The 13676-nt window shown below is 45.3% G+C and overlaps 1 protein-coding gene across 1 annotated transcript; it reads left to right on the top strand.

Moving 5' to 3' along the window:
- Positions 1-4002: 4002 nt before the first annotated feature.
- Positions 4003-12082, top strand: ISL1 (ISL LIM homeobox 1; the record flags this gene model as incomplete). The annotated part of the gene is made up of 5 exons (XM_079548307.1): positions 4003-4030; positions 4888-5077; positions 8026-8285; positions 10070-10356; positions 11750-12082. 5 exons carry the CDS (start codon positions 4003-4005, stop codon positions 12080-12082), a joined length of 1098 nt encoding a protein of 365 aa, XP_079404433.1.
- Positions 12083-13676: the final 1594 nt, after the last annotated feature.

The following is a 13676-nucleotide window of genomic DNA, read 5'->3' as shown; positions in this document are numbered from 1 at the left end:
GAAAGCTATCGATTGCTAAAGTAGAGCCACTGACTTTTAGCAGGCTTTCCAACCCCCTCTCACAAAAGTGAAAATACATATATAAAGGCAGGAAAAGAAAAAGTAAAATTAACATATACTTTCGGAAGTGTTTCAAATACGTACAAATCCCGTTTTATGTCTTCCCATTCACGTGTATATTGATACCATAAAAGAGAAATCCTTCAGCGGGGTTTTTCTCTCGGTACTTTATTCATTGAAACTGGCAGTTCCACTCATTATTCCACTCCCTTAAACCCGATTCTGATGCTGGCTAAATATAGAGCTTCGCCTTCCTGGGAACGCGAATCGAATACACAGTAAGCAAATCAGTATAGCACAGGAGGGGGAAAAAACCTTTGATCAAAGCCCTCCTTTTCTTCCCAATCCTGGTTTACTGGGGCGGAGACAGGTTTCTTGCTTATTGCACACCATTTGCAAAGATCAAGCTTAAAATACAGTGACTTCTCCTAGAAGTAGTAGTTAAAAAATCCCGAAAGTTAGAGGGGTGGGCGTTAAGAGAATTAAAACCAGATTGAATTATTATTTAAAAAAAAAAAAAAAAAAAGAGTAAAGCTGGGTAACAAAAAAGGAGATGTCTCAGAGCTGGGGAGAGAATATATTTTTAATAAGGCCAATTTTTCAAATAGAGATGAAGACGTCCACGAGGGAAAAATGCGTAGGACGGAGGACGGAATAACACCTTCCTTGTTTTGGTCTTTTGCAATACCCGCGGATGGTTATCTCGACCTCAGGGACGCCTCTTTTTATTTTTTGTCACTGTGGATCCTTTGCCATCTCGCAGCCCGCGGGGTCACCCGGGCCGGGAGGTCGGCGTACCCCGAGCAGAGGTGGGGGGGGGATGTTTGCAGAGCACCGGGCGGCGAGGCACAAAAGGTCAGAAACGAGCACACCGCGCGCGGCCGCGCCCGCTCGCCCGCGGCCAGCAGAGGTCGCCGCGGTACCCGCCGCGACGCCCCGCCTTGCGCGCAGCCTGCGCGCCCCTGCGCGGGCAGAGCCCTAGGCTGGGGAAGAGACGGCCGGGGACGGTCCCGCGGAGGGGCTGCTCACTGCCGATGGCCGCGAACCCCCGCCTCCTGCTCACCTCATCTCTCCTCCTGCGGGCGGCCGAGAGCGCACCGAGGCCCTGTAGGACTGCGGCATCGCAGAGCTCCGGGATGCGCTCCAGGCGCTGCGGGACGCGGGGCATGGAGAAATGGCGGGGAGGCGGGAGGGGGAAGAGGGGCACGACGGAGGTCCCCCCAGGAAGGGAGAGCGGTGCGGGGGTTACACTGGAGTCTGTACGGATTAAAATGCCCGTCACTGAAGGTTTGCCCTAAACACGTGCCTGGATGTCTCGAGCTGCCAGCATCAGCAGTGGTTCTTGGTAATTACTTTCCGGTTTACTCAGCTAAAATGCAGAATTATAAACTACATCTGTAGATGGCCTCTTATATACGTATGTACATACACAGCCACACGCATGTATGTATATCGCCAGGTTCTTGGAAGGAGAAGCCATCATCTAGTAGATTTGCGTTTCCCACTGTTTATTTAAACGTCGAATATGTAAAGTAAGTGTGCATATGTTTGCAACCGTATCTTTACCTTCTGACACTATCTTGAGATCATTTCAAGTCAGCACAGTTATCTCCACAAGTGGCAACGTTAGGTCCCACTTCTTGTTTGAAAAAAAGCTGGAGGGTGTTTTTGCTCCCTGGGTTATGCAAAGGAAAACATCTTTTGCAAACCGAGCTGGGACTTCCGACTCCGAGCAGCTCTGCTGTTTAGCAGCTGTCTCATCAGTAAATGCAAGTTTTAGAACTTTTTCTAAGCTACTTCATTTTTGCCAGATTTCCCTGCGGGGAGGCATTCCGCATGAATATGTCCTTCCCTCTCTTTCCCCCCAAACTCTGTTCTCGTCGGTCGCATTTGAAATTAAAAAAAAAAAAAAAAAAAAAAAGACTTTGAAATAAACGTATTTTCCTGATGAGTAGTGATTGGAGGGCACTTACACACTACGTTGGTGAGGGTGGTGTAGCAACCCATATGGAATAGAACACAAAAATTGGATCTAAATGAACTCAAAGAAGACGTTTAAGATGAGGGGCGGTGGATTCAGAGGGTGCCCACGCTGGGGAGCTGGTGCAGCTCGGCAAACAGACTAAAGCAAACGCAGCGGGCAGGCTGAGTGGAGCCTGCCGTCTGCGAAACACACACAAAGAAATCCTTGCCCACGGGAAAGTTGCGTTTTGCCGGGCTGGCGAAGCGTTCAGATAACTCCTGCTGGAGCCAGCAGCCCCGCGGGGGCCGGTGCCTGCGAGGCGTGCTGCGGGCGCCACTACTCAACCAGGGGCGCGGGTACCGCACCGCACCGCGCAGAACGAATCTTTCCACACTGCCTCCAGGTGCCCCACGCCGCGCAAACGGGGGAGTTCGCGCCTTATCCCTTTCTCTCTCTCTCTCTCTCTCTCTCTCTCTCTTTTTTCTTTTTCTTTCAACAAGAATTTCAAGGGATTATTCTCCACAGCGAAAAGCAGCAGTTCTTAATTCTGTGCAAATCTTCTTTCCTGGTCAAGCTACGAAACCCTCTAAGTACGGGATGCATTTCTATTTACAGATAAGGAAAAAGAGGGAGAGAAAGAAAGAAAGAAAGAAAGAAAGAAAGAAAGAAAGAAAGAAAGAAAGAAAGAAAGAAAGAAAGAAAGAAAGAAAGAAAGAAAGAAAGAAAGAAAGAAAGAAAGAAAGAAAGAAAGAAAGAAAGAAAGAAAGAAAGAAAGAAAGAAAGAAAGAAAGAAAGAAAGAAAGAAAGAAAGAAAGAAAGAAAGAAAGAAAGAAAGAAAGAAAGAAAGAAAGAAAGAAAGAAAGAAAGAAAAAGAAAGGAAAGGGATCTAAAAGGGATTGGAAAACATAAATGGAACAGAGGGAGTGTTGAGGGACAATTTAATGTAAATATTTGTACCTCCTTCGATCTCATGTTTAACAGAAATACATAAAGTTTTCATCCACGATTTTAAGAGAGAAAAAGGATGGGGGGAAACGTAAACAATCCCATCTCGTGGTGGGGCCGTGCCTGCCCCGGAGTAGCAGCGTCGCCTGCGGGAGCCCGAGAGGGGCTCCCTAATGGGAATGATAAACGCTCGGTAGGAAACAGTGGGATTAACACCACCTCCGCCTCCAGAATATACATATATATATATACACACGCGCGCGTTTATATGTGTGTATTGCACACATGTGTACAGAGATTGGGAACATGGCTCGGCAAGCCCGAGAGGGGGAAGGGGTGGAGGAGCCGATCGGGGCCGGGAAGGAAAATGAAAGGTGTGACTGAAGATAAGCGGCAGGGATGGAGGAGAACGACAAGAAGAAAGTATAAGAGGAAATACAAATGAGGAGCGAGGAAAAGTTGCCTCCGAGAGCCCGAGCCGGGGCCGCCGCGCCGCCAGACCCTGAAATATGATAATCAGAACAGCTGCGCCGCGCCGCCCGCAACCAATGGACGCCGCGCGGGCGTGACGTCCCCGCGCATGACGTCAGGCCAATGGCGAGAGGGCTGAGTTGGAGCAGAGAAGTTTGAGTAAGAGATAAGGGCGAGGCGAGTGCCCGAGCCGCCAGCGCCCAGTCCAGCACCGCCGCGCCACCGCACCGCGCCCCGCAGCACCGCGCGGCAGGACCCCGCTGCGCAGCCGGACCCCGGCGCCGCGCCGCGTCGCATCGCACCGCGCCCCCTTCTCGCTCTGCAGCCCTGACAGTGTCTCCCACGCTGGTGGTGTTTTGTTTTGCTTTGCTTTTTTTTTTTCCCCCCCCCTTATTTCGAGTATCTTTTTTTTTAAATTATTATTATTATTGTTACTTCTACTTTTTTATTATTTATTTTCTTTTATTTTATTTTATTTTTAGCGACAGCTCTCAAACCTACTTTGGGGTCTTAAAACGAAACCGTACACCATTTCACTGTGGACACTACACCCTCTCACAGATATGGGAGACATGGGAGACCCACCAAAAAGTAAGGCGGAATTTTTACCGTTGTTGGAATAAATATGCTGTCTATTGTAATCGTCTCAGACGGGCGAGCTGCTAGAGAGCTTAACTTCATTTGAACGGTAGAGAAGGTGCCTTTGTTGCCATGCCTGCATGCTTGCTGTGTTTTAGCCTCGTAGCCTTGTATGCTAATAGCCTAGGGTCCTGCTCTCTTTTAAAGTTTGGGGAGCAGGCGAGATTTAAATGGGCACTTCTACCAGGCAGCTTTAGATTCTCTTCGTGCTAGACTGCGGTGGGGCTGTCTGACTATCCAGCACGCGTTCTGTCTGGGGGAATTAGCATTAGACTTGCAAAAGAGAGTAAGTGACAACTGTAATGATGCTTGTTCTTGCTAGCAGCCTCGAGTCCCCTCTTCTATGGCAAAGGGCTGAATGGAAAGCTCACCAGCCACGCGTTCGACGTTTCTAATCAGAGCCGCTTAAAAAAATTAAATCTAACGTGTAGGTGCTCTCCTCGTAAGGATAGGAATCCGAACTAGAGTACAATAAAATAAAAACAAAACAACGAGGGAGTTTGGAGTTTTGATTCTGTGCAGGGTTTTCGAAGTGGGGACCTTCACCCTTCACGTCTGCATTGTAATATATGTTCCGCCTTCTTTCTAAACGAGGCGAGGTTTTGATGGCACGCTTCAATTACCATCCAAAAGTGTAATACCGGTTGTTTTTTTTAAAAAAAAAAAAAAACAAAAAAACAAAAAAACAAACAAACAAACAAAAAAACCCAACTCTTTGAGTACGCCCTATAAGGGAACGACACTAAAAGTGTGTTTATCTCTGTAGGAGAGTAAACGGTTAGTCAATCATGTATTTATTTTCATTTCAGAAAAACGCCTGATTTCCCTATGTGTTGGTTGCGGCAATCAAATTCACGATCAGTATATTCTGAGGGTTTCTCCGGATTTGGAATGGCATGCGGCGTGTTTGAAGTGTGCTGAGTGTAATCAGTATTTGGACGAGACCTGTACGTGCTTTGTTAGGGATGGCAAAACCTACTGTAAAAGAGATTATATCAGGTACGCCATTTATGTTGTTTAATTCATCGGTGAGATTTTTTTCTTAACTTTGTAAATTTGAGACTTAGGATGAGGAAAAACAGTAATATATAAGGTGAAAATGCAATTGGTGTATTTTTAACTGACTCCAGCTAAGGTAGATAGGCAAGGGGAAAAGTTCGAGTAGTCAAGTTTTTTTTATTCTACAAATTCAAATGCAGATCTCTGAACAAACAAAACCACGCTCGAAAACTGCTAGGGATTCTATCGGATTCTCTTGAGTACTTCAGCAACATATTCTGTGACTCTAACAGAGTGGGAAATCGTAGGTGATGGAGAACGTTTTCAGTAGGGCTGATGTTATGGGCAACGCGGAGCTGGTCTCTTTTTAATACAAGCTGAGAAACGCGTATTTGTGCTTTTGTAAAGGCATAATGGCATTCATAGGAAAACCGATTCAAGTATTTATATCAAGTATGAATACACGGACAAAAATAAGATTAAACAAGGCCTATTAATTAAAAAAGAAAAGAAAAGAAAAGCCCAAAGGAGAAAAGCAAAAACAAAACTGAAGTTTCCTTCAGAGTGAAAGATCTTTTTCTGAGGAGGTTAAAACCTAAACTGAAATGTTTCTTTGCTAAAATAACTGACATTTAATCTTTTTAAATATTAACCCCTTTGGTGATATCTGACTGCCTTTCCTTTCTTATCTTATCTGTACTGATGAATTAGACAGAGCAGATCAAATTGCCCATCATCTGTTCACGAACAATTGGGTATATTTAGATAATGGAACCGCTTCCTTCCTCACATTAAAATCTGGTAACTGATAAAATGTGAGAGTTGCCAATCCTGACACTATAGAGAAACCCAAAGCAGGAATTTCGAGTGTGTTTATTATTTGTGCTCCTGGGTCATGCTGATCTGCTTCAGTGTATTCTACCGGGTTTGAAAAACCAGAACTTTGAATGACTCTGAGGTATGGACCACGTTTTCTTACGGAAAGTTTTGAGAACAACTATTACCTACCCTCTCAAGATATCTCTTCTAGTTTCTCGTCAACTCCTAACTGAAATAAAATGACTCAGTCCAGGACACGATTTGTAATCAGATCGTTCATACAAGCTGTGCCACCAGATTATTCTCCAAGTTTTACCAGGACGAAAAGCAATTCAATGTATTATTAATAGTAATAGTAATGTTTATTATTTTTTTACTTTGGAGACTTGTTAAATGTTGTCCTGTCGCTGGTTTCAAATTAAAGGAAAATGTGTGGGACTGAGAAACATCCGTTTATCTCCTGCAAGAACTAACTCAGTGGGCTAATTTAAGCAAACTAACAAACAAAAAAAATTTACTCTTAATTTTTTTGTGCAATACTTTTCATTTCCTAAAATTTTAAAAGTAAATTATCCATTACGTGTAATTCGACTTTGAATTCAACCACGAGTCAATCTATGATTGCCAAGATGCGGGCAACCCCCCCAACTTCTGTACTTATGAATGTGACACGTTTTGTGAACGCTCTGTTCTTTGTAGTTCACAGTTTGGTTATTGGGGTTTTGTTCTTCTCAAAAACTTCCAATTCGGAAATTCAGAGCACTGAGTATAAGCCAAGTTCACATCTATAGGCAGAGCAGCTAAACACGTACCTATAAATCTACATCACAGACTATTGCTAATGAAATGCACTGGTGAGGAAATCAGTGTGGATGAATATTAGGTCAGTTTTAAGAGCAGCTTTTCTATTTCCATGGGTTACACCCTCGTTTGTTTGTGTGCATTTTGTATGTCTTCATACGTTTGGGGGAAGATGCTGATTTTATATAATGCCGTAGAGGCTGGCAAAGGATTCTTGGTGGCAGCCGAGAGACTGCCTATAGAGACCTATAAATACCGCGCTGGAATATTTTCTTTTGCCCATCTACTGATGGATGAACGGTGCTCCTCTCCTCCACGCGGGGCGAGGAACAGCCACCTCCTCCAGCCTTTAACCCTGGAGATCCAGTAGCTGCTGCGGGGGCTGCGGTGCAGAGTTGCCCTTCCACTCGTGCTGGAGGGCTTGAGAGCTGGTTCGAGGTGGAAGAAAGCAGAGGGGGAGAAGGAGCCGTGTGTAAGATAGGCTACAGAGCTGAACGCAGAAAATACTTTTTGGGAGGGATCATGAGAAAAGAAGTTGCACTGCTACACATGTGAGTGTGCGTGTATACAAAGAGGTGCGTGAATATGCCTAGATCTGTTGTATAAAGTAAACCCGGTGAGAGAGGATAAGGAGAAGAGCCTCTGTCACTGGCGGAACTGCTTCCCGGAGAAGCGGCAGAAGTCGCTGCGAGAGTTCTTCGGAAAAACAAACAAACAAACAAAAAAAACCACCATTCGGCAAGGCGGTCACGTTTGTGCGTGCGAAGCGGGTGTCAGCTCCGCCAGCCCCGGCTATTCTCCGGGTACCCGAGGGGGCGGTTCAGCTGCGAGCCAGGCGAGGTCAGGTCCCCGCGCCGAGCCGGGGGAAGAGGGCAGGGACGCCTCATGCAGCCTGGGCAGCGGGACTGGAGGAGGGGGCGGCACCTCCTCGGCAAGGAGAGGGGTCGAATTTTTGCTTCTTCCCTTTTTCCCACCCCCACCGCCCTTTCTTCCCCTCCCCTTGCCCATCGCTGTGTCTGGGTCCCCGCTGCCGTTTACAGCGGGGGAACCGTGCATCGGCAGCAGCCGAAACCGTTTTTATTCCTTTTCCCTTGCTGGCTTCTCTATCTCAAAGCTTGTTTAACTTTGTGTAGCCTGTGGAGCAGCTACGAGAGGCCACGGGGCAGCACACGAACGCGAGTGAAAAACTCTCTCTCTCTCTCTTTTTTTTTCTCTTTTTTTTCCCCCGTCCCTTTTCCCCCCATTCCCTCTGGCAACCCCCCTTTCCCCTATTCATGCTCACCCTCTTTCCCTCCCTTTTCCTTCTCTCTGGGCTGGGCCCTGCTCAGGTTATACGGCATCAAGTGCGCCAAGTGCAGCATCGGCTTCAGCAAGAATGACTTCGTGATGCGCGCCCGCGCCAAGGTGTACCACATCGAGTGTTTCCGCTGCGTGGCCTGCAGCCGCCAGCTCATCCCCGGCGATGAATTCGCGCTGCGGGAGGACGGCCTCTTCTGCCGGGCGGACCACGACGTGGTGGAGCGGGCCAGCCTGGGCGCCGGGGACCCCCTCAGCCCCCTGCACCCGGCCCGGCCGCTGCAGATGGCAGGTACCGCCCGCACGGCGCACAGCGGGGGACCCGCGGCCCAGGCCTGCGCACTCGCGGAGTGCCGCGGGTTCGACTGCCCGCACCTGCGAGGGCAGTGGCACTCCTGCAGGAGCAACCCCGCTCCGCCGGAGGCTGGGAGTCTGAGCTGAGCGGGAGCCGGGGCAGCCCGTGCAGGGAGCGGGTCTGCGGCACGGCACAGACCCCGCTCCGGCCGGTTCTGCGGCGCACAGGGAAAAGCTGCTTTAAGCGATGGTGGACGCGGGGGCAGAAAGGAGATAGACTTCGTAACTACAGGCGAGCGCTTAGGCTGTAATTTAAAACTGTCAACAAGCTAATCTCCAGTAATTGCCTTTTGAAGTGACTCTGCCGTCTTGGAAAGTTTTATGTGATTAGATGAGAATTTCATCTTTAAACTCAGCATTGTCGACCCACCTTACAACTTGCACCTCTAGTTCTCGACGTCAGTACCAGACACTCAGGAACCCTTAGCTGAAGAAAAGGCAGGTCTCTTTGAGGCAAAGGAGGCTGGATAAAACAAGGTTGGCTGGCGATGTTGCTTGTCAAGTAACTGTAACACCAAAGGGTATTTCCAAACACAGCTCTGTTTAAACGGGCTCATTTTCCACTTTTTTCCCCACTATTTTTTTTTTCTCCAAGTGACATATCAATATCAAGGAAGAGAAAGAATATCTGTAGGTGCCTATTGTAGAATGTAAGAGAAATTGTACATGCACATTGTGTCTGCAGCTAAAATACTGCCAAGACCATTATAATCTTTATTCGAATTCACTGATTTATCATCACAATCAGAGGAATTGAAAGCCGACTGTACAAAAGCAAACATTTTTGAATACTAGTAAGCCATGCTTTTCGAAAAAAAAAGTTTTTATTTTTCCCTTGACTGGGTCAAATTACATATAGATAGCTACAGCTATCCAATACACATAAGAATAGCTGAATCACGCAAGTGAAAAGTACTCTTGATGTGACTTTGTACAGTTTTCATTTCTTGTACAGTAGTTTTCATTTCTTGATGGTTTCCACTAAATACTTGGATTGCTCCTCTTAAATTGGAGTAGCACTCGTGGTTTTAATAATTATTCATTAAAAATTTACATAAATTCTCCAAATACATCCTCTTTCTAAGGCAGACTCTTTCTTCTGATGCATGGCTCTCGTAGGTTTTCCATCTGCAGTCATGGTGTAGTGCATCTGGTGTGTTTTGCTTTGGATCTGGAAGCAGCAAACAGACAGGAGCTGTTGCACGTTATCAAGGCCTCTGACTAAGCTGAGCTATATTCAGCACACAAGATGCAGACCCAAATCATGATTAATTTATTAATTTTCAGACCAAAAGTCTGTTTTAGTGATTTGTCAGGGTATAAATACGTAATACCTTCTCCCTCTTTTCCTAGTGCACACACGCACAAGCACACACACGCACATACATGCACCTTTGCAAGCTTGCCCTCCCCTGTCATAGCTCATACAGGTTCAAGCTTCTGTCATTAAGGGTTTTGGTAGGGGGAGGAGGGGGGGTTCAAATTAATTTTCTGTGGAGTCAGAGATGTCGGTCCTGTCACTCCACCAGCGCATAAAGCAGAGGAGGCTGGAGGAGCTCTGGTAGAGCTAACTGCCTGAGCGGCCTTTGAAAGAGGTTCATCACCCCTCCTTTCTTCCCCCCCCTTCCCTCTCTCCCCCCACTGGCTTAGATTCATAGCCTCTGCAGACTCCCTGCTTCCTACTCATGGGGATCCTGTTCCTCCCTTCCCCTTCCCTTACAGCAGAACCTATCTCTGCCAGACAGCCAGCTCTGCGGCCTCACGTCCACAAGCAGCCTGAGAAGACCACCCGAGTCCGAACTGTCCTTAATGAAAAGCAGCTTCACACCTTGAGGACCTGCTATGCTGCCAACCCCAGACCTGACGCCCTCATGAAAGAGCAACTGGTAGAAATGACTGGCCTCAGTCCGAGGGTCATCAGGGTTTGGTTTCAAAACAAGCGATGCAAGGACAAAAAAAGGAGCATTATGATGAAACAACTTCAGCAGCAGCAACCCAATGACAAAACTGTAAGTGGTTTCAGCCTCTGACTGTGCACTGTCTTACCTCCCAGCAAGAAATGCATAGGCTATGCTCCAAGGCCAGTTGGGCCCTTTTGATTTTCTGGGAGCTCCCTTAAAGCAAAATGGTAAAATGGTACCTCCTAAATATTATCTGCTTGTTCTGCTGTCAGTGCAGTTAAAACAGACAGCAGAGAGAAGCCGATATAGGCTGCTCAAGCGAACACGTCCTTTTGTGAGGCTAAGGATTTGCAGTAGATTAGATTAACTTTTCTGCTGTGTGAATTGCGACCTGCAGAGCTTATGGGATGTAAAAAGCCCTGTCTTGTGTAATATTTATGCTGCAAATGCAGAGGACTCCTTGAGGGAAAATAACATACTCACCCTCCTCAATGGTTTTACACAGGAGTAGAAGGGAAATTTGATGTTTTGGGTTTTTTTTTTAAACCTTATATACTTAATGTATCTGTGTTTGTCAGTACATTTCCCATAGAAAAAGACAAATGCAAAATTTTTGGAACTACTATCATATTTCCAGGTCATTTAATATATATGTAGTTCTTGCATAGAGATAGACTTCTTGTCTGTGGGCATATGCATGTGCACTGCAAACTGGAAAGAGCTGAATTCAGCATGGCAAACTGGCTGTCTCCATTTTAAGCCTATCTTTTTTTTTTTCCTGTCCTTACTGCTGTTAGTCCACTTGAAGAAGAGTCTGTTATTCTCCCTCTGTATATTGACCTGAGAATAACTATTAATTCATAAGGCTGCCTAGTTAAGTGGAATTTAAGGAGTTTCATTTTACCATGTTGGAATGCAATAAAACACGATGTTATTAACTCGCCTGAACAATCTATTCGTCGAGGTTTGGAGTTATTTTGTACAGTGTCTGCACCACAGGACATAATGGGAGGGCTGCGGTTTCCTCTTTTACCATTATTTTTAATCTTCTTGTTTTGTTTTATTTTTGAAAGAACATGGTACTACCTCTCTTAAGGTTTATGGTTCAGGGGATATACAAACCAGTTAAGGTCACGGAGAACAAAACCAGCCTGGATGCAAAGTAGAAAGAAAGCATGATTAACCGTTTCTTGTGCCGATGCATCAGCAGCGAAGACACTGAGTGCTTGTGTTTGAGAAGGCTTAGGGGAGCGGGGGAGGAAGACTGTGCCTTGAGAGAAATACGAGGATTAAAGGAAAAGAAAGTAAACTTCCACTGTGATAAATGCAGCAGGTAGAAATAGACTGACCTAAAGTAGAATGAAGTAAGACATTCACAGCAGATTAACAAAGCAAATACTAGTGACTGTGTAGATAAGATAGAAAGCAGTTTATTGACTCAGTGCTTATATACAATAAAGTTAACCAAGCTCATTAACATCTTTTGCTGGGCTATTTGCAGAATATCCAAGGGATGACAGGAACTCCGATGGTGGCTGCTAGTCCAGAGAGACATGATGGTGGTTTACAGGCAAACCCGGTGGAAGTGCAGAGTTACCAACCGCCCTGGAAAGTACTGAGTGACTTCGCATTGCAGAGTGACATAGATCAACCTGCTTTTCAGCAACTAGTAAGTGTCTGTTCTCAGCCCCAGCAGTGCCGGGATTCGCTGAACATTCTCAGCAGGAGGGCTGCTCCTGCAGCCCTCGTTCCAGGGATGAGCAGTTCAGGCCAGCAGCGTTTCTCTGAGATTACAAGGTGGGCATTTTGGCACTCTGTAAATGTGGCAATTTGAACTGATTTTGCTGGGCTTGGTGCAAAAAAGTACTGCAGTGCAAAAATCTTGTCCAAACGAGTGCAAGCTGGATAAGGACGAACCCAGGTCTGAGGCTGATTTGGCTCAGACACCACTGAAAACTGAAAGCATGTCTAACTAAACCATGGAAGGGACATTATGAAAACAATTTCCACAGTTTACTCCCCCCAATCCCTTCCCTCATTTGGGCCAATTTTGACTTCATACTGTAAGTTTAAAATATATGGCTGCAACTCCAGACCAAGTCCTTGCTTTGTTCCACAAACACGATGTAATTAAAGTATCAGCTCCTTCCTTTACACATGTAAGTTTAGATATGACTTTATATTTCTCTATTCAGATATTTGCATATAATTACACGTTCCTATAGCATACATTAAATGTTGTACTTCGAAAATGAAATAGTCAGTACATATTCACTTGCAAAATTCAAACAATATGAACAGCCTTAAGCCAAAAGAAAACAGGCATTTTAGAATAAATTCTGTTCTTAACTCACTTCCTTATGCCTACGTCATTTGGCAGCTCAAATGGGACCATATCAACTGCAATACTTAGGCCCAAGAAGGTGAATTAAGGACAGAAGTTCAACCTTAACTCAATTTCCTGGCCTAAGTGTCTTAAAACCAGATCTTTAAAATAATAAGGTATGTTGTATATGCTTCTTCAGTGATTCAAAGCAATACTTAAAGATGAAATATTATTATATGGATCCTTTTTCTCATCTGCTGGGAATCTTTTTCATCATAAGCAATGGAGGACAACAGTTTGTAGCCACATGAACAGATGTTTGTGGAAATTTTCTGTTTAGTATCATACTGTTTTGGAAGGGCTCTATTTTTTTTTCCACCCAGTGTCAAGCTGTGGTCTGTATGCCCTCCTGGCACAATGTGCTTACTCAGGAACTACAGCACAGCAGTGGGGCGGTTTGCATCATCTTACCTCAAATAACCGTTTTCCTGATTTAATCGAGCTGTCTAACAGGCATAAGAAAAAATAGTCTCTTTTGGTTGCCTTACAGAACTGGAGGTATTAAAAACAGTGAGTTTTTGTAAGGAATAGGTCTTAAAAAAAAAAAAAAAAAAAAAAAGGAAGATGGATCACCCTAGTACATGCACATATATAGATAGACACACCATTAGATAGGTAGATAGATACTGATGCAAAAAGTGCGTGATGCCTGATACTGAAAATAATTAAAATAAAAGATAGTGGATGCAACATATCGACCACTCAAGGCAGGTCTGTAATCTGGAAAGGGCCTTGATCACAGGATCGGCCAGCTAAATAGGTGCGAAAGAAATGCATTTGGATTAGCAAAGCTCCACCCTTTACTTCAGGCCTTTTCCCAGCACTGCCCCTAAACCAACAGGAGCTGCGGGGCACATTAGGATGGAGAAGTGTGACCTTTTTTATCAAGAGGACTCTTGTTAAAAAGAGATATCACCACTCCCAATTGTGAATGAAAGAGAATGGCTTATTTCAAATGCCTTCTGCTCTTCGCTGCTTCTTGCAGGTTTATTTTAGTATATGCATAAAGAGGGAAAAGAGTAACCTTACAGTTTTGTGTCAA

Source organism: Tetrao urogallus, assembly GCF_951394365.1.
Source record: "Tetrao urogallus genome assembly, chromosome: Z".
Taxonomy (NCBI): domain Eukaryota; kingdom Metazoa; phylum Chordata; class Aves; order Galliformes; family Phasianidae; genus Tetrao; species Tetrao urogallus.
The sequence above is the reverse complement of the archived record's forward strand: the minus strand, read 5'-3'. Positions and strand labels throughout refer to the sequence as shown.